Raw genomic sequence first — 21,071 nt, 5'->3', positions numbered from 1 at the left:
AAATATGCCATCCTTCATTCCAAACATCAATGTTCAATTGAATGTTCAATGTTCACTGTTCAAATGTTCAATGACCACTTCCTAACATATCCTCACATAACTTGTACACATTAGAAAATATATATAAAAATGTGTGTATGTGTATATCTGTGTGTATGTACATGTGTATATGTTTATGTACATATACATATGTGAAATGTCCCTCATTGATAAGACAATCATGTCACAACAGTATTCCTAAATGGTATAAACGTAAAATTAGACAAAATCATTACTTTATGAGTCAGAAGGTCTAGAAGAAAAGTGGCTGCCTTTGTGATGCCATTTAATGAGTTTAGGAATGCTTCCTCCCCCAGATATTTCTATTAAACTTTCTGAAATACTCCCTGAAATCCCACCATAAAACATGCATTACTTTGACCTGACTGGCACCTACTTCAAAAGTTATAGAATTTAGAACTTAAAAAAACCCCAGACAATAGCTAGTCCAACTCCTACCTGAAACATGAATGCCCTCTATCATATCCTTGAAAAGTGGCCATTTAGCCTCTGCTAAATGGAAAAAATGTTGAGTCAGAGCTAAGATGGATGATTTTTTAGACTAAATGATGTTCTGCCTGGGGAAAGGCAGGAAGTCCATCCCAACAGCTTCTGCAGGGCCCCTTTCACTTCTCTATTCCTGAAGGAATAAATAATTGGGTTTAACACAGGGATAATGACAGAGTAGAGGGCAGTGATGATTTTGTCCCTTTCCAAAGAGAGGTTGGAGGTTGGGCGGATGTAGGTATAAATTACAGTGGAATAATAGAGGGAGACCACAGTAAGGTGAGAAGAACAGGTGGAAAAGGCTTTCTTCTTGCCTTCAGAAGAGCGAATCCTCAGAATTGTTCTAATAATACATCCATAAGAAACCAGGATAAGGGAACAGCTCCCCACCCCAAATATCACATCTGCACAAAAAGCTAGAGCTTCATTGAGATGGGTATCAGAGCATGATAGTTTCAGTATAGGTGGCAGCTCACAGAAGAAATGGTCAATAATGAGGGATTTGCAGAAGGACAAGGGGACTGCCAAGCTAGTATGGACTGCTGAGTTGCTTATACCAATGGCCCAGATGCTTCCTGCCATCCCAAGGCAGACACGACTACTCATTACCATTGGGTAATGAAGGGGATGGCAAATGGCAGCATAGCGGCCAAATGCCATGAGGGCCAAAAGGAGAAGCTCTGAGACTAAAGCCCATGTGAACATATACATCTGGGCCATGCAGCCTGCAAATGAGATGGCAGCCCTCTGAGAGAAAAGGTCAGCTAACATCTTGGGAACAATCGTAGATGTACACAAGAGGTCAATGACAGACAAGTTACCCAATAGGAAGTACATGGGTGTGTGAAGCTGTTGACTGGCATAGATGGTGAAGAAGACGAGAGAGTTTCCCACCAGAGCAGCTACGTAGATGCACAGGAAGGACACTAACAGAAACAGGCGTAACCCTGGGAGGCTGGAGATTCCTACCACTATAAATTCTATTTCCATCGACTGGTTCTTCATTCCAATAAACTAAAGATTGGCCTTGAAAAGAAGTCAAAAGAATAATGAGCTAGATTCACCCTCTCTTTCATTTGATTCAGTTCAAATCAGTTCAATAAGCACTTTAACACTTCTTTTTTTTATTCTAGGTCATACGATGTCCTTTCAAGAATGCCACCTTGGAACGCATATTTTATATCATCTTTTATTCTCCCACATTTATCTATTAAGCCTATCTTGAGGGCATTCTATATGCATAATATTGTTATAGGTATAATGGAGGCATAAGAGGAAGGGGAGTACCAAGGAACATATGTCTTCTCTAAGAGCTGATAATCTGATATATTTGAGGAGACAACACAGTCATAGAAAAAGTTATGCAGGGGCAGCTAGGTGGGGCAGTGAGTAGAGCACCAGCCCTGGAGTCAGGAGGACCTAAGCTCAAATCCAGCCTCAGACACTTGACACTTACTAGCTGTGTGACCTTGGGCAAGTCACTTAACCCCAATTGCCCTGCCCCAAAAAAAAGCAAAAAAAAAAAGAAAAAGAAAAAGTTATGCAACAGGGGAAACAAAATAATTAAGCACCCAAATGAATGCTATAATAAAGTACATTTACATAGCAAATTATGGTTCCAAAAATTTTACCTATTCTGATTTGTCACAATAACCTTTTGAGGTAATTTTTCCATTTTACAGATGAGGAAATTCATAGACGTAGAAATTCATAGACATTTATTGACCTTTCTAAATACACACAACAAATCCATGTATTGGGAGGTTTTAATTTTTTTTAATTCAAATGTCTTCTACTACACAATGCTGCTGAAAACATTCACAGGAGGAAGATATTGGTGCATGCAGGGGATGTTTAGAGTGAAGGGCACAGGGAGGAGGTGAAACTTGAACTGGCCCTTGAATTAAAGGATGAATGGGATTTGGATCGTTGGAGGGGGAATCTGTATGAGCCAAGGCTTGGAGTTAGAATGTGAATGTGCTGTGTAGCAGATTCTGGTTCAAAGATTATTAGGTGAAAGAGAAAAACTAAGGAGTTTGCAGTGTTGAATATATTGCCTTGCATGTGGTAAATAATCCATAATAAGTTTTAAATTAATGAATCAATGATTGCATAAAATTCCTTAACTGGGAGCAGGAAATTCAGATCTTCATCCTAGTCTAGTCATCAGCTATGCAATTTTAATTGGACTACTTGACTTCTCTTATTTTCAGTTTCCTCACCTGTAAAATGGGGTTGGGAAGTAATAAATGATCTTATAAATCCCTTTTAGATCATTATATGACCTATCATTACCTGACCTATTAAAATATTTTCAGTTTTCAAAGGACTTTTAAAAGTTACCCTAATTACATTTGGCCAATAGGACCACTCAGTAATATACTTCTTATAATGACTGGGCCTACATTAGTGAGGGGAGCTCAATTCTAACATCCTTAGCTCTTTCAATAAGCATAAAAATTATTCAGAAGTTTAATGAAGCAAAGGCATTATAAGATTATGGAAACCACTATTACTACATTTTCTAGATTCTTATAGACTATCCTCACATAACTTGTACACATTAGAAAATAAAGAAGATTTTATGTTGTTGGATCTAGTTAATAATTTTCATATTATGGTTAATAATCATTTTGATTTTTTTTAAGTTCCTGCATTATAAAAAAGAAATAGAGTATTTGCATTACTTCCACAGCAACTACATTTTAAATAATTTAAAGACTGGCCCCTAAGACCCTTAAAGAAATATAAGGAAGTGAGGTTATTTATTCCATACTATACTATATCTTCTCTGAGTCTCAGTTACCATTTCTGTAAAAGAGATAACATACTTAATAAAAAGCATTTACAAAATTTCTAGGCAGATCAAAAAAGATAATCAGTACACCTTTGTAAATAATAATTTTAAAAACCTACAAATCTGAACAACTGCTATCTCTATTATTATCACTTGTGGCACTTACCACTACGAGATACACTCAATAAAATAGACTTAGGAACAAATTGATTAACAATAAGGACTCACCTGTGCAGAAGATTGTCACTTTTCCTTTCACGAAGGTTTTCTGGAAAAATGAGAAAGGCTTTCAAGGTTTGCAAACATCAAACTCTATACACAAGGCAGCTATCATCACCATCACCATTTGAAATGGATATGAGAAAAGGAGACATAAAGAAAACAATGCTGTTAAATTTAATACATTTGTTCTTTTAAAAGGTATGTAACAAAAGCTTACAGTGTTCCATATATCTTTTTCTTTGTGTATTGCAATGCTTGCATTTGATGATAACAAAGTTTATAATAGAAGAGAAAATTCAATTTTAAAAAAGGGTGACTATACAGACACATCTATAGGTCCACATCACAGAAGGCTTTATTGGAGCAGTTGCTACCAACTCTTAAATTGAGCTTATCACATAGGCTAAAAATACAGCACCAGACAGAATGCCACGGCATCCTCCCGGTTTTGAAGGTCTTTCCTCCTACTGCTACACAACAAGCTACCTTTTTCCCACAGTGAGACAGGTGGGAGCCACAAATTTCCTTGGTTATCTATTCCAATCACAAAGAGTCTTCATCAGTATTTTTTCCTTATATTTAATCTAAGTTCCTCATGGTACAACTGAATTCTATTGATTTCCTCTGTCCTTGTTAGAGATGGAGAAATAGTGAGCGATAAAACTCAGAACTGCCCTGGTTTATGCAGAGCTCTTTCAAACCAGTGGACACTGTAAAAGATCACAGACTACAAAAATTACGAGCAGTCTTAGAATACCATTTAATCAAGTTATCGGTATTCAGACAAATAAATTTCTGACATCCTGGACATGGGATTGTCTATTCTCTTATTGAAGGTCTTCAGGGATGGAGATTCCACACCCTCCCTGGGGAGCCCATTATATTGGTTTATCACTCTAATAGTCTTTCTTATTTCTGAACGATGTATGTGTGTTTCTAACTTCTCAAATATTACTACATGTACCTTCTCTGAGCCTTAATTTCCTCTTCTGTAAAATAGAGATAATAATCCCTAAAGCATCTATGTTACAGGAGGCTCAAATAAGATAAGACATTTGTGAGTTTTAAAACAAGACATTAAGCGGCCACAAATATTTATTAAGTACCTACTGTGCACCTGGCACCGGGAGTAAAAATACAAATGGAACAATCCTATTCTGAAAGAGCTTACACCCAAGCAGGAGATTCCACAAGCATGTATGTGTGTGTGTGTGTGCGCGCACACACATACATATTTGTATATATAATATCTATACATACTTGTTGCATATGTAATCATATTTATATATACTTGCTACATATATACTCATATATATACATATATATTTAGAGAGGGATTCTACAAGGCAGAGGTGAAGAAGAAATACATTCCAGGCAAGGGAAATGACCAGTTCAATGGCAAAGAGATGAAAGTATCATATTTGAAGAACAGACGGAAGGCCAATGTAGGTAGATTATAGTGTGTGAGAGGTACAGTAATGTACAACAATGCTGGAAATACAGGTTGGGACCAAGTTGTAAAAAGCTTTAAAAATCTTTTTTTTTTCCCTAGAGGCAACAGGGACACAGTAGAATTTAATGAGCAGGAGACTGGCATGGACAGATATTCACATAGGCAAGGGTGTACTAATAAATGTTTAGTAACTGGCTCACCACAAAAAAAAAGTATGCTGGATGCATTTTTAAATTTAATCGGCATTATTAACAATTTCTCCATTACTTTATTAAGTCTGGACAATCAATAAAGTAATAAATCAAGCCCTGGTTTGTAGTGGTTTTTTTATTTCAAAAGTGTAAATAAACGCTTACACTGAAAATTTAACATTCTGCTCTCCCCTAGCCAAGTCAAGCTGACTCCAGCACACCCATTTGTTAGCAATGTGCAGGATGAACTGGAATAATGAAAAGACTTGAGAGTGAGAAATCAATTAGGAGGCCATTGTAGTAATCCCAAATAAAGTGGTTATTGTGTGAGTAGAGAGGTCAGTTTCAAGAAATGTTATGGAGGTAGAAAGCAGAAAATTTGACAATTTCTAGTTATTATTATGAGACCACAGTCAAAAGAAAATCTCGGGATTTTTTTTAAAAATGAATCTTTTTAATTTGAGTGGTTTTTACAAAACTGCTTATCTTTGTCTGAGTTATGCCTACAAAGAGAGATTAGAAAGGAAATGATTTAAATAATGTACTGACACCTCTAGGAGAAGAAACTGGGCAACTCTGTTTAGTTGTTTTTCTTCCCCTCCCAGGGAACTGTCAACAGTTAGAACACTTTCTACAAAGTTTAAATGTTTATGAAATTATAAGAATATGAGGAAGACCAGATTCTAGGAGATTTCATTTAGTTGTTGGGATACCAAGAAACATACTGAATGATTACTTTTCATCCTACACACATGCCCTCCAAACAAAAGAAAGATGCAGTTAAAGTCACTGTTATTTGTAGTGACTCAGATGAAAAGCCCAAGAAACAGAGTTTCTGGGTAATTAATAATTAATTAATAACTTGATTATTAATTACCCAGAAATCAATAAATTGATGGTCAACAGACTCTCACTAGACAACCAAAGACCCCACATTGACATCATCGAATGTTTAAATACCTTTGGAAAAAGGGGTTGTCTCTGAGGGTGGAAATCAACTCTGGCTAAAATTAATGAGGGGGGTGAACATATTAATGTGGAGGTAGGCAAAGTCTTCAGCTCCTCCTGCTGAGGACATGGCTTGATTAGATTCAGCTCCCTCCAGATATCTAGACAAAGGAATCCATCTCCATCCAGACCTATGTTATTGAACTATAAGCCAGAATTCACCTAGATTAGATTCTCTTTATCATTTAATCAGAAATTAGCTCTCTCAATTGGGTAGGGTCCCACCCAGGATTGAGGAGAATATTTCATTGTCAGCCCTGTCTTAAACAAGGACTGGGCTTTGAATGAGGATGTAAAATGAGAAAAAAAACCTGCTAATAACTAACCTAGTAATAATTGGTTATTAATCATCAAAAAGAGAATCTTTGGGTCCTGTATATTAAAATGGTTATAAATATAACAAGAAAGTAGTCATTTTTCTCAGTAGCAAGAGAAATTATACCTGTGACAACGTAGTGTAATAGAAAAGAGTAATGGCCTGGAAGTCAAAAAACCTGGGATTTCCTGTGTGATATTAAGCAAGTCATTTAATCTCTCTGACTTTCAGTGTTTTCATCTACCAAAAGGAGATGATTATTAAGCTCACATTACTATTGTGAAGACCAATGAGATAATGCAGGTTAAGTTTACTATAAATCATAAAACATTATGTGAATGTGAATGGCTACTGTTATTTATATTATGAATTTTCAAATTGAAAACATAGAGACCATTCGCCATGAGATGAACCACATCCTTCATGGATCATCCTCTCCACCACACTCTCTAATTGTTGATGTCCCCCAAAGTTCTATCTTTTCTTTATATTCTCTCTCCTTCAATTTTCCCCACCTGATCCTTCCCATCTCTTTTTGTCCCTTTTCCCCTTGCTCTCTACCCTCTCATCTTCTCACCCCTCCCTCCCTTTCCTTCTCTCCTCATCTACTTAATCATCTCAATGTTGCTCATCTCTATGCAGGTTATTCTCAAATTCTATATTTCCAGTCTAACCCTCTCTCCTGAGCTACCATTCCAAATTGCCAACTGCCTATGAAACATTTCAAATAGTATTTCCCAGATGTATCAAATTTAAGACTTCCAAAACTAAATTCTTTTTGTTTCCTCAAAAATACATCTTTGAACTTCCCTCCTTCTGTCAAGGGAGCTATCACCCTTCAAATGCCCCAAGTTCAAATATAAACTTCTCCATTTGGTATTTAAAGCCAGCCATAACCTGGCCCCAACTTACATTCCCTTACCACACATTACTCTGCTCCACAAATATTGTAGTCTAGTCATATTGAGTTTTTCACTGTTCCTTATGAACAACACTGCATCTCCTGCCTCCATGCCTTTGCCCCTGCTTTCTCAGTGCCTGAAATGCAGCCTCTCCACACTTTTATCCTCAGAATACCAAGTTTCCTTCAAGGTTCAGATCTAAAAGCACTTATTACATGAAGTCTTATTAATGTTCATCAGCTGCAAGTACCTTCCTCTAATTTTACTACCTTTTACTTACTTTGTATATGCCTACACATGTACATGCTGTGTAACCCAACCATATTTCAAGCTCCTTGAGAGCAGGAATAATTCCGGTTTTTGTTTTTGTATCTCCCATGCTTGGCACATAGTAGGCACCTTAAAAAATACTTGTTGGTTGATGAAAATCATACATTTGTATTTCAGACAGTGAATTATTGCTATGGCAAGTTTAAATAACATTAATGAAATTGTGTTTTATAAAAGAGCATATCTTGTACCCATATATTTTACAACCCATATTTGAGAAAGGGAGGATAATAAATAGCAAAGGATGATAAGTGCTAGTGAGGTTTTTTAAGCATGAGGAAGGTGAGCATGTTTGTAAGACACAAGGAAGAAACAAGTAGATAGGATAAGATTGAAGATCAGAGAGAAGTATGTTGTGGTTCTGTGTTAGTCCTTCATTTTCAAAGAGCACCATGACATCGGGGAAATGATGACATGACTTGCAGTTGACTTTGATTTGAGTGAAGGAGAGAATTATGGGAATGATGGAAGAGGGGGTCATCCACTGGAGAAGATGAGAAGGTAAAAAGATCAAGGGTACAGGTAGAAGAGTTGACCTTGGCAAGGAATAAATGTTACCTCTTTTTCAGAGATTGGAGTGAAGATAGAGTCAGGGATAATGTTAGGGGGACATAAAATGAGAAGGGAACTCTCAACATAGGGTCTTGATTTTTTCCATGAATTCTGAGGCAAAGTCCTCTTCTGAAAGGTGTAGTGAGGGAGTGGTGTGAGAAGCTGGAGGATAGAAGAGGTCTGTAAGAGCACCTTCACAACAATTGATCACATACTGGAACATAAAAACCTGACAACCAAATGCAGAAAAACAGACATATTAAATGTATCCCTTTCAGATCACAATAAATAAAAAATTTAGCTTGCCCTACAAAAAAGGAAGGGAAAAGGGGATGGGAGGGGAGTGGGGTGACAGAAGGGAGGGCTGACTGGGGAACATGGCAACCAGAATACACACCATCTTGGAGTGGGGGGGGGAGGGTAGAAATAGGGAGAAAATTTGTGATTCAAACTCTTGTGAAAACCAATGCTGAAAACTAAATATGTTAAATAAATAAATTAAATTTAAAAAATAAATAAATAAAAATAAAAAATTATTTTCAATAAAGGACCATGGAAACATAGATTAAAAATTAATTAGAAATTAAATAATCTAATCCTAAAAACTGAGTGGGTCAAAGAACAAATACTAGAAACAAGATAATTTCATCAAAGACAATGCTAATAATGAGAATACATACCAAAATTTATGGAATGCAGCTAAAGCAATACTTGGGGGAAATTTTGCATCAGTAAATATGGAGAAATAAAGTAGAGAAAGAGTAGATCAATAAATTGGGCATGCAATTTTCTAAATCTAGAAGAAATGAATTAAAAATCTCCAGTTAAACACTAAAGTGGAAATTCTGAGAATGAAAGGAGATGTTAATAAATCTAAAAGTGAGAAAAAATTGAACTAATAAATAAAACTAGGAGCTGGTTTTATAGATAAACCATTGGCTAATTTGATTTTCTAAAGAAGAAGAAATCCAAAGGACCAGTAACAAAAATGAAAAATGGTGAATTCACCACCAATGAAGAAGAGATAAAGCAATTATTAGGATGTATCTTGCCCAATTATATGCTAATAAATGTGACAATTTAGGTGAAATGGATGAATATTTACAAAAGCTACATATAAATTGCCCAGATTAACAGAAGAGAAAATGGAGCATTTAAATAACACATTCTTAGAAAATGAAGTTGAACAAGATATCAATGAGCTCCCTAAGAAAAAATACCCAGAGCTAGAGGGATTGACGAGTGAATTCTAACAAACATTTAAAGAACAGTTAATTCCAATACTACCTAAATTATTTGGGAAAATAGGCAAAAAAGTAATTTTACCAAATTTGTTTTATAGATCATGCTGATACCTAAACCTGGAAGAGCAAAAACAGAGAAAGAAAACTAAAGATCAATTTCCTTAAAGAATATCTATGCAAAATTTAAAAAAGAATACTAACAAGGAGATTGTAGCAGGTTATCACTAAGATCATAGATTGTGACCACATTAGGATTTATACCAGGAATGCAGGGCTGGTTCAACATTAGAAAACTATCAGCATAATTGACCATATCAATAACAAAAGCAACAAAATCATGTGATTATCTAAATTGATGCAGAAAAAGCTTTTGACAAAATAACACATTCGTATTTTAAAAAAAATACCAGAAAGCATTGCAATCAATGGAGCTTTCCTTAAAATGATAAGTGATATCTCTCTAAAACCATCAGCAAGCATTATCTATAATGGAAATAAGCTAGAAGCCTTCCCAATAAGATTAAGAGTGAAGTAAGGATGTCCATATCATCAGTACTAACCAATATTATACTAGAAATACTAGCTATAGCAATAAGACAAGCAAAAGAAATTAAAGGGATCAGAATAGGCAATGAGGAAACAAAACTATCACTTTGTAAATGATATAATGATGTACTTTGAGAATCAACTAAAAAACTAGGTGAAATATTGAATAACTTTAGCAAAGTTGCAGAATATGAAATAAACCCACATAAATCATTAGCATTTCTACATATTACCAACAAAATTCATTAGTGAAAGCTAGAAAGAGAAATTCCATTTAAAATAACTGCTAATGATATATAATACCGCCAAGATAAATCCAGGAACTATGTAAACACAATTACAAAACACTTTTTACACAAATAAAGTCAAATCTAAACAGTTGGAAAGATACTAATTGCTCATGGGTAGACCAAGTCAATATAATAAAAATGAAAATTCTACCTAAATTAATTTGATTATTCAGAGCCATACCAATCAAATTATATTTTACAGAGCTAGGAAAGAATAATAATAAAATTCATCTGAAAAACAAAAGGACAAGAATATCAAGGAAATAAATTTTAATATGTGAAGGAAGGTGGCACAGCAGTTCCAGATTTCAAATTAAGTTACAAAGTGGCAATCATCAAAACAATCTGGTATTGGCTAGGAAACAGAGTGGTAGATCAGTGGAATAGTTGAGGTATACAAAACACGTTAGTAAACAATCATAGTACTCTAGTATTTGATAAACCCAAAGATCCAGGCTTTTAAGGTAAGAACACACCATCTGACAAAAATTGCTGGAAAAACTTGAAAACAGTTTGGCATAATCTAGGCATAGACTAACATCTCAAACCATATGGCAAGATAAAGTCAAAGATGGATACATGATTTAGACATAAAGGGTGACATCCTAAGTAAGTTAGGAAAACATGGGAAAATGTACTTGTCAGATCTATGGATCAGGGAAGACTTTATGGCCAAACAAGATAATAAAGAGCATCATGGAAAGTGAAATATATAATTCTGATTACATAAAATTAAAATCTTTTGCACAAACAAAAATAATAGAGCCAAAATTAAAAGGAAAACAGGGAACTGGGAGAGGAGAGATTTTTACAGCAAGTTTATCTCTTACAGGCTCATTTCTCAAATGTAAAAGGAACTGAACCAAATTAATAATAAAAAAGAGCCATTCCCCAGTTGATAAATGGCCAAAGGATAGCAACAGGCAGTTTTCAGAACTTAAAATCCAGGCTAGCAAATAATCACATTAAAAAAATGCTAGAGCATTAAAGAAATGATTAGAGAAATGTAAATATTAAAAATGCTGAGATGCCACTTCATACCTATAAGATTAGCTAATATGACAAAAAAGAAAAATGACAAATGGTAGAAGGACTGTGGTAAATTTGAAACACATTAATGCCCCTGTTGGTAGAACTGTGAACCAGTCCAACCATTCTGGAGAACAATTTGGAACTACTTCCAAATGGTATAAAACTGTGTGTAACCTTTGATCTAGCAATACTATTACTAGGCTTGTATCCCAAAGAAATCAAAGAAAAGGAAAAAGGACCTATTTGTAGAAAAATATGTGCATCAGTTGTTTATGGTAGCAAAGAACTGGAAATCAAGGGGATGCCCATAAATTGGAGAAGGGCAGGACAAGTTGTGGGATATAATTGGGATAGAAAACTATTTTGCTATAAGAAATGATTAGCAGGGTGGTTTTCAGAAAAACCTGGGAAGACATATATGAACTCATGCAAGGTGAAGTCAGCAGAACCAGGAAAATATTGTACATAGTAACAGCAAACAATTGAAAAGGACCTATCATGAAAAATGCTATCCACTTCCATGAGAAGAATTGAAGAAATATAGACAAAAGCACACTTTTTTTACTTTCTTCATTTTTATTGTTTTATTTTGTTTGTGTTTTACCACATGACTAATAAAGAAATGTTTTGCATGACTTCAAATTTTAATCAACAGCATATTGCTTCTCTTGTCATTGGGTGAAAAGGGGAAAAAGAAAATTTCCTATTCACATCCACTGAGATAAATGGCATAAAGCATAGCTAAAATGAAGGAAGAAAGCTAGCAGCTGAGAAGCCAAGAAGGTCACAAGATAAATTCCAAGAAAGGAACAAGAAATAACATCCATGGGCTTAAAAGTCCATATACAAATATCCAAATATTGGTAACAAACAAGAAGAATTAGATGTCATGATTGAAGAAGCAAACCTGACTTCATATGTATCACTAAATATTTGTGTCATGAAATCCATGACTGGAATATCACTATCAATGGGACTACTTTATGTAAAAGTAGAAGGAATGCCAAAAAATGATGAAATTTGGTAGGGTAAGATTATAATTTAAGTAATACTCATGTGAGGAAATCCAAGAAACTAAAGAACAAGAATGACTATGAGTATTTAAGTGGAGATGAATGGCGGTACTAACTGCAATTGTGTGCAAAGTATGGAAAAAATTACCTAAAAATAAAGAGAAAAGCAATGATGAATTAAGGGAAATGATCAGAAACCTAGCACTGAGACAAGATATGATAGTGCTGGGGAGACTTTAAGTAATAAGACATGTGCTATCTTTGTCTCTAATTCTCTCTCTCTCTCTCTCTCTCTCTCTCTCTCTCTCCCCCTATATATATGTAAATATAAATATATGCATATATATATGCAGCTATTTTCTTCTGGGATATATATGTGTATATATATGCATATGCATATATATACACATATATATCCCAGAAGAAAATATGCATATATACACACAGATATATCCCAGAAGTAAATAGCTCCATAATGCATTTTTACAACACAGTAAATGCCTAGTATGTGTCAGACCCTTTGCTGGGTGCTAGCAACAGAGAGACAAAATTTGTGCCAAATTTTTAAATGATACCCCTTCTTATAACAAATGGAAAATTATAAAAGATAATGGTTGTTATGAGGTATGCTGCTTTTCCTAAGAGCTGCAGAGGAATGTCTTTTGTTTTGGGATTGTTTTGTTGTTTGGGTACCAGGTAGAATATGAATTTATATTCCTTTGCGGCATATAAAACTTTTTTCTAAATCAAAAAATAACTATTTTAAATATGATCAAAGGTTACTAGGATGTTTAAGGTGTTATCAAGATAAGTCATAGGATCTAGGTTTCAAAGAGTTCTCAAGTGCCCCCCAATTCCCAAGGGACATGCTAACAAGCTGGCTATAGGTTTTGGGATTTGAACTGCTCAGGGACGGTAGGACCCTTAACCTGAATAACTATACAAACACTCAGGAGATCTCTAGTTCTATCATCCTCAGAGAATCCCAGCAAATTTAGAGAGCTTGAATCTCAGAAGGAAAATAAAATGATGAAAAAATACAGCAAATATATCAACCTCAGAGAAAGAACTGAACTACATACAAAGAAATTTGATTCCCTAAGAACACATTAAATGCTACAGTTGAAGTAGAAAAGTGGTAAGCATAGCTAAGAAGATGTCAGTGCTTCCCACCTCAGTATGCTATAATGACAAAGAATATGGTAAGATACTACTGGGACCAGAAACTAGAAGAAAGGAAATGAAGTATTGTTAACTGCACATTTTACCACTGGGTATATGAAGATCCTTCACTTTTGAACACTTATTCCATCTCTGCATAAGCTTACGTAGGTGCCTAAACAGAAACTAGATAGTCTATCTCAAGCAATGGATTGAAGAAATGAACAGAATAAGAGGGACAAATTTCTACTTTTTTGTAACCAAAAGGTAGATGCATTGGTGACTTTACGTTCAAGATTAGAAAAAAATCATGACAAAACCCATCTTAAATTTCCAGAAATATTAAAAACTATGTTAGCAGAAGCAGAGAGTATGACAACTTTTATCTGAAATTTTATGAAAATCAAAGCCAAGTGGGCAAAAATTAAAAGGAATGTGAAGACTGCTTTAGGTAAGCTTCTACTTCTTTATATTCTTTACTAAGCTTTAGAACCCCCTCTTTTCTACCCTTTAGGACCCCAGATCCTTCATGCTCTTCCTTGCTACCCAGTGAACATTCATTTTAGTCTCCCCTCCCCCACCTCCAATTATCACCCTAATCACTCATGACTAACTTTTTTTATGGTGTAGGCCAGTTCCAAAATTGCATATCTATTCTCCATAACATTTAGTCAAAACACTCTTTCCAGTACCTGATCTCGACTAAGTGTTTAAAAAAAAAAGAGCCCAACCAACAAAACTACATCTTGCATGGTAAAATTTAGGAAGCACAAAAGAGTAAAGTTGAGCATTTCAGGGAACTGAAGGCTATATTTGGGAGTACAATGGTCTTTCCAATGCCTCTTATGACTTCTAGACTAAGTGACCACTGAATGGCTAACCACAAAAAAACCAATCAACAATAATTTACTAAAGTCCTAATATGGGTCAGTCACTGCACTAGGCGCTGGGGATTCAAAGGTAAAAGTGAAAGCAGTCTTTGATTTCAGCCTTTTGAACAGGCAGGGCAAAGGCATAGAGATGGGAGATGGAGTGCCATATATGAGGAAAGGCAAGAAGGTCAACTTGGTTGAACGTTAGTTTCAATTGAGGGAGAGAAGATGAACACACACTGTGGCTGGAAATAAAGATTGGGTCCTCTTTCAGAAAGGATTTAAAAACAAACAGAGGAGTTTACATTTGATTCTATGAGGATTAGTGAGCCCTCTGGCATTTAATGAGTACAAGAGTGACATGCTCAGTTTTGCATTTTAGGAAAACTAATTTGGCAGATCTGTGATGAATTTATTGAAGAGGGGAGAGACAGCACAGGGATATCCATTGGGATGATGATGCAATATTCCAGATAAGAAGTGGCAGTGGTCTGAACTACAGTGGTGGCTGAGTAAATGAAGTGAAAGGGAGAAATGTGGGAGACATTATGGTGATAGAAAACTGTGAAAACTGATTGAATTTGGGGACAGGGGTAAGAGTGAGGTGAAAAAGATAGCAGTAAAGTTATGAATCCAGTGACAGAAAGGAGTGTGGTACTCACAAAGAAATCAGAAAGTTCAGAAAACAGAGGGTCTTTGGAGAATGGGGAAGATAATGGGGTGGGTTTTGGATAAGTTGAGTTTGAGATAGATAAAGGATAACCACTTTGAAATATGCAATACATGGGGCAGCTAGATGGCACAGTGAGTAGAGCACTGGCCCTGGAATCAGGAGGACCTGAGTTCAAATTTGACCTCAGACACTTGACATGTTTACTAGCTGTGTGACCTTGAGCAAGTCACTTACCCCCAGTTGCCTTCCTTCCACCACCCCCCCAAAAAAACAAACAAAACAAAAAAGAAGGAAAAAATAAAAAAAGAAATATCCAATACATGATGCAATGCTAAATCTCAAGGGAGAGACTAGGGCAGGCTTTGGGACTCAGAATCATAGGGAACATGAACAAAGACATGTGAAATAATAAGATCACCCAGACAAAACACATATGGAGTGTAGAAGAAAGCCTAAAACAGAACCTTGGCATAAACCCAGTTAGACAGAATAATGGGATGATGATGATCGAGCAAGAGAAACTAAGAATTAGTTGTCAAATAGGTATTGGGACAACCAAGAGAGAGCAGAGTAACAAAAATCTAGAGAAAACACTTTAAAGGTCAATAGAGTGTTCAACAATGTCAAATACTGCACAGAAGTCAAGAGAAGAATAAGTTTTGAGAAAAAGTCATCAGATCTGCACATTAATAAATTATTGGTAACTTTGGAAAGGATACTTTTAGTTAACTCATGAGGCCATATGTCAGATTTTAGAGGTTTTATAAAGAGGGAAAGGAGATGCAGTGGAAATAAAAAGATAGATAGGAAGGAAGAAGGGAAGGAGGGAAGGAAGGAAGGGAGGAAGGAAGGAAGGAAGGAAGGAAGGAAGGGAGGAAGGGAGGAAGGGAGGAAGGGAGGGAGGGAGAGGGAAAGGAAGGGAAAGATTAAATTTTTTGGGACTTTTACAGAGAAAACAAAATTATATAGAAAGATAGTTTTTGAGGGGATTACAGGACAGATTTGCAGTTTTCTAAGGATAAGAGAAATTTTAGGCAGCAGAAAGGGACTGAATAAAGAATGAATGTCAGAGGAAGCAAAGAGGCTAAACATAGAGGAAAAACCTTAGAAAAAGGGATTGAATCAAGGGTATATATAGAGGATTTCACTTTTCTCAGGAGCAGGGCCATTTTGAATCATCATTAGAGACTGGAAAAAAGCAGGAGAGAATGGGGGAGGATGCCAAAAAGTTGTGATTTGAAAAGAGGAAATAAGTAGCTCATCAAAAATGGTCTCTATATACTAAATGAAGTATGATACAATGTCTTCACTTGTACAAATGCTTGGGAGAGAAGCCATAGGAGGTATAAGGCGAGAATATAAGACGAGGAGCAGCCAAAGTGAGGAATGGGATAAAGAATCAACATGAAAGGAACAAAAGGACTGCCTGGCCAAAGTGAGGACCAGTTGTAATTATACGGCATAAATTAGTAGTGAACCCAGTCAGCAGAGTTTTATGACTGCCCACCTCCATTCAGCAGTACATGAGTAAAATTATAAGAGGCAGATGGCTAAAGTAACCAGGGGTGGGAGTTTGGTATGGGACAATCTGCAATACGACCAAGCAGCAAGTGATTCAAGAGGAGGATTAAATGTCCAGTCAAACTGGCTAACTCTAGGGACACAATCAGGAAGTACAAGAACTTTGATTGAAATTATACCTCTTGAAATCAATATTTGAATTCCAAAAGGCCTTTATATTAAAAAAAAATAGACAATCCCTGTTTCTTCTGCTCATCACTGCTTCTGTGCTCATGCTCGTAACCCCAAGAACTTTCATACAAACCAAAGTCTGCAAAGCATGAAGTTGTCTCTTAATCTTCACAGTCAAAAATAAGCTGTCCCACATCTCTCTGAGCAATTTGATCCCCTCCTATGCATTTATATCATTCTACTCTGCTTATAATAATTTCCATACATTTCTTGTCCCTCTAACAGACTGGAAACGTCTTGAGGCCTGTGAACAGAGATGATTCATGTTTTTTAAACTATCCAGGTTTAGTATAGAGGTTTGTACAGAGCAAGCACTCTACAAATGTTTTGTCAAATGTTATGGTTGATCCATCCTTTGTAATTCCTTTGCCCCATGGCCAAATGCAAGTTTCTGTTCATGTATGACCTTGTAGACATGAACAATGGTTCCATACAACTTTGGTATAGCTTTGCAAATAGCAAAGGTATAGCTTTGGAAATAATTCATGAGGATGTGAGCATCTGGATGTGAGCTCCAGGAGTGCTACAAGTGGGACAAATTGAATCAAAATCCAAAGTGAGGTTTGGAGTGGAGGAAACAGTTTTTCCTACATACTGTCTTGTACAAACAAACAGAAGAGACTCAACACAATAGAGAATTCTTTCGGAGTTATTTTTCCATTTGAGGATAGATTTGCATTTCAACATGACTGATCTGGGTTGGTGGTGACCAAGGGAGAGTTTGAAATTACACAGGCCATGCGGAAGTCTAATATGTGACACTGCCTTCATCCACATGACAATTCTAGTCTACTGGTCCAATTACGGTGTCAAACTATCTTGGAAAGTGAGCCAATCTAGAACAACGAATATTGTATAAAATTGCTAGAGGAACTATTTCACTGCCAGTCTTGAAGAAAGGGAAGAAAATCATTTGTTTAGGAATAGCATATTATGTTTTACCTCAGCAAAGGAACCTAAAGGAGCTTTCAAGATAGCCTCGGAATCAGAAAACCTGGATTAGCATCTTAGTTGTGACATTGCTTTCATAACCACTGAAAAGTCATAACTTTTCTGAGCTCCACTGTCCTGTGTATAAATTACTAATAATTATACCAGAATTATCTACCTCAAAGAGGTCTTATGATGAAAGTAGTTAAGAATGATGAAAATCATTCACTGAGAGGTATAACTATTGTTATCAACGTTTTCAAGGTAAGGACCTTGTTCCTTGATCATCTAAGATATTAAAGGTCTTAAAAATTGTCTGCTTCGGGAGTTCTTGACCCTTTTTTGTTTCATGGGCCCATTTGGCAGTCTGGTGAAGCCTGTAGACTCATTTCTGAGAATCACATCTTTAGCTATATAAAATAAAATATATAAGATTAAAATAGAAACAAACTACCTGGAAATGAATCAAAATATTTTAGATACATGAACCTTAGGTTAAAATCCTCAGAACTAGTTCCATCACTTCATTTAAAAATTGAGAAAATTAAGGCAGATAGAGGAACTGGCATTTTCCCAAGGTCACACAGTGAGCCCGAACCAAGGCAATCTGACCCTCAAAACAATGACTGTTCTCATCATTTGGCATCTCTTTCTTTTCTCTATACAGACAGTGGAGAGAGCACACCACCCTTAGAACATGGCTAATCTCACTGTGGTGACAGGATTCTTCCTCATGGGCTTTTCCAACATCTGGGAGCTACAGGTCTTACATGCCATCCTCTTCTTGCTGATCTATCTGGTGGCTCTGATGGGAAACCTGCTCATCTTCACCCTCATCTCTCTTGAGGGAACACTCCACACTCCTATGTACTTTTTCCTAAAGAATCTGTCCTTTTTAGATCTCTGTCTTGTTTCCATCACGGTCCCCAAATCAATTGCAAACTCGTTGAGTCACAACTACTCCATCTCTTTTTGGGGCTGTGTGTCACAGCTCTTTTTAATGATGTTATTTGCAGCATCAGAGCTTTTTCTCCTCACAGTGATGTCCTATGACCGCTATGTGGCCATCTGTCAGCCCTTGCACTATGAAGTCATTATGAACAGTGAAACTTGTGTGAAGATGGCAGCTGCTTCCTGGCTCACTGGAGGTTTGTTTGGGGTCCTATACACAGTTAGTACATTCACTTTGCACTTTTGTGGCTCCAAGGAGATCCACCAGTTCTTCTGTGATGTCCCTTCCTTACTCAGAATCTCCTGCTCTGAGACACACCTTGCAGCTAATGTCACTATGGTTTTGGCATTTAGTTTAGGGATTTTCTGCTCTATTTACATCACAATTTCTTACAGTCACATCATCTCAACTGTGCTGAAGATTCCAACCAAAGAAAGTAGATCAAAAACATTCTCCACTTGTTTGCCCCACCTCATCGTTTTCATGTTTTTTATGACAACCATTTGCATTGCTTATCTAATGCCACCCCAGGAATCTGACCCAGTTCTAGACCTGTTGTTGTCCATGTTCTATACAGTGGTGCCTCCAACCCTGAACCCTGTCATCTACAGCCTGAGGAACAAGGACATGAAGACTGCTTTGAGGAAGTTCATAGCCTGGAAATACTTCTCAAAAGGATTAATACCAAAGTTCTTTTTTCCATGATTATATAACTATGCATGTATATTTATATTTATGTACATAGATAGCTAGACATACATACATACATGCATATGTGTCCATCACTTCCCTATATATGTTTACTGATTTGAATTCTTTGCTTGTATGTCCACGTCAATCTCACCAATTTTAAAATTGACTCTCAAAGAGACTAGAACAACATAAAAATATGCTTTTTAAAGTATGTACACCCATTCCAGTCCTAAAATCAAGAGGTCACCATATTTCTGAAGAAAAAAAGATAGACATTTGAAAATAATGTATAAGAAGGTCCTCTTCTCAACTTGCATCAACTGTTTACTGAACAATTGGCTACAGAGAATGACAGAAAATATTATCTGACTTGAAAATAGATGGAGCCTTTAAATCGGGATGCCATGACTTACTGTGAACATCAAAAGTGCCTTATATGTCTATTTTGCTATGTAGTTTTTAAATGGTATCACAATCTGATATTTGATCACCACAATAGCAGTAAGTGATAGTAAGGAAAGGTATTATCACCATTTTATAATTTAGGAAACTAAATTCTTTCAAGGTCTACAGTAAGCAATGATGTCATGATTCAAATACACTATTTTCAAATAATTTTCTTTCAGAAAAGTGGTGGCCTCTTAATTTTACTTTCAAATTTAGAGCAAAAGCAGAGAAATATAGAATTGGGAGGGCACCAAATGTAGAAGTTGAGGGAAGATTAAGGGAGGTATTGGTCAGAAGCAAACCAAACTTCTAAGGAGGGACAGGGTAAAAAAAAGAGAGTGAAAGATAAAGGGAGAAAAATAAGATGGAAAGAAATACACAGTTAATAATCATAACTATGAATGTGAATGAAATTGATTGAACTAGAAAACTAGAAAAAGAATAAATTTTAAATCATCAGTTAAACACCAAATTTGAAATCCTGAAACTCAAAGGAGAAATACATAAAATTGAGAGTAAGAAAATTATTGAATTAATAAATAAATTAGAAGCTGGTTTTATGAAAAAACAATAAAATATATAAAACATTGGTTAATTTGATTTTAAAAAGAAAGAATAACACCAAATTACCAGTGTCAAAAATAAAAAGAGTAAATGTACCCAAATGAAGATAAATTAAAGCTATGATTAGGAGCTATTTTGCCCAATTATATGGCAATAAATCTGACAAAGCAAAATGGATGAATAATTACAAAACATAGATTGCCCAGGTTAAGAGAAGAGGAAATACAATGCTTCAATTACCCTATCTTGGAAAAATAAAATGAACAAGACAGCAATGAACCCCTTAAGAAAAAATCCTTAGGACCAAATGGATTCAAAAGTGAAGATTTTGCTCCAACAAAACTAATGCAGTGAAGATTAGAAAGAAAACAAGAAACAAGGTGAAATTTTTACAGTAAGTTTCTCTGATAAAGACCCCATTTCTCAAATATATAAGAGTACTGAGTCAAATTTATAAGAATAAAAGTCATTCCCCAATTGATAAATGGTCAAAAAACATCAACAGGCAGTTTTCAAAAGATGAAATCAAAATTATCTATAGTCACATGGGAAAATGCTCTAAATCACTCTTGACAAGAAAAATTC

General features: G+C 35.8%; 2 protein-coding genes across 2 annotated transcripts; one reads left to right on the top strand and one right to left on the bottom strand.

Moving 5' to 3' along the window:
* Window positions 1–579: 579 nt before the first annotated feature.
* LOC118857763 (olfactory receptor 13G1-like) lies at window positions 580–1,536 on the bottom strand. The gene has a single exon (XM_036768288.1). The coding sequence runs from the start codon at window positions 1,534–1,536 to the stop codon at window positions 580–582; it is 957 nt and encodes a 318-aa protein (XP_036624183.1).
* A 16,991-nt stretch (window positions 1,537–18,527) lies between these two features.
* LOC118857762 (olfactory receptor 14A16-like) lies at window positions 18,528–19,487 on the top strand. Its single transcript, XM_036768287.1, has one exon. It carries the CDS (start codon window positions 18,528–18,530, stop codon window positions 19,485–19,487), a length of 960 nt encoding a protein of 319 aa, XP_036624182.1.
* The last annotated feature ends 1,584 nt before the right edge of the window (window positions 19,488–21,071 follow it).

Source organism: Trichosurus vulpecula, chromosome 7 (genome assembly GCF_011100635.1).
Source record: "Trichosurus vulpecula isolate mTriVul1 chromosome 7, mTriVul1.pri, whole genome shotgun sequence".
Classification (NCBI taxonomy): Eukaryota; Metazoa; Chordata; class Mammalia; order Diprotodontia; family Phalangeridae; genus Trichosurus; species Trichosurus vulpecula.
This window is presented reverse-complemented; position numbering and strand designations above follow the sequence as displayed.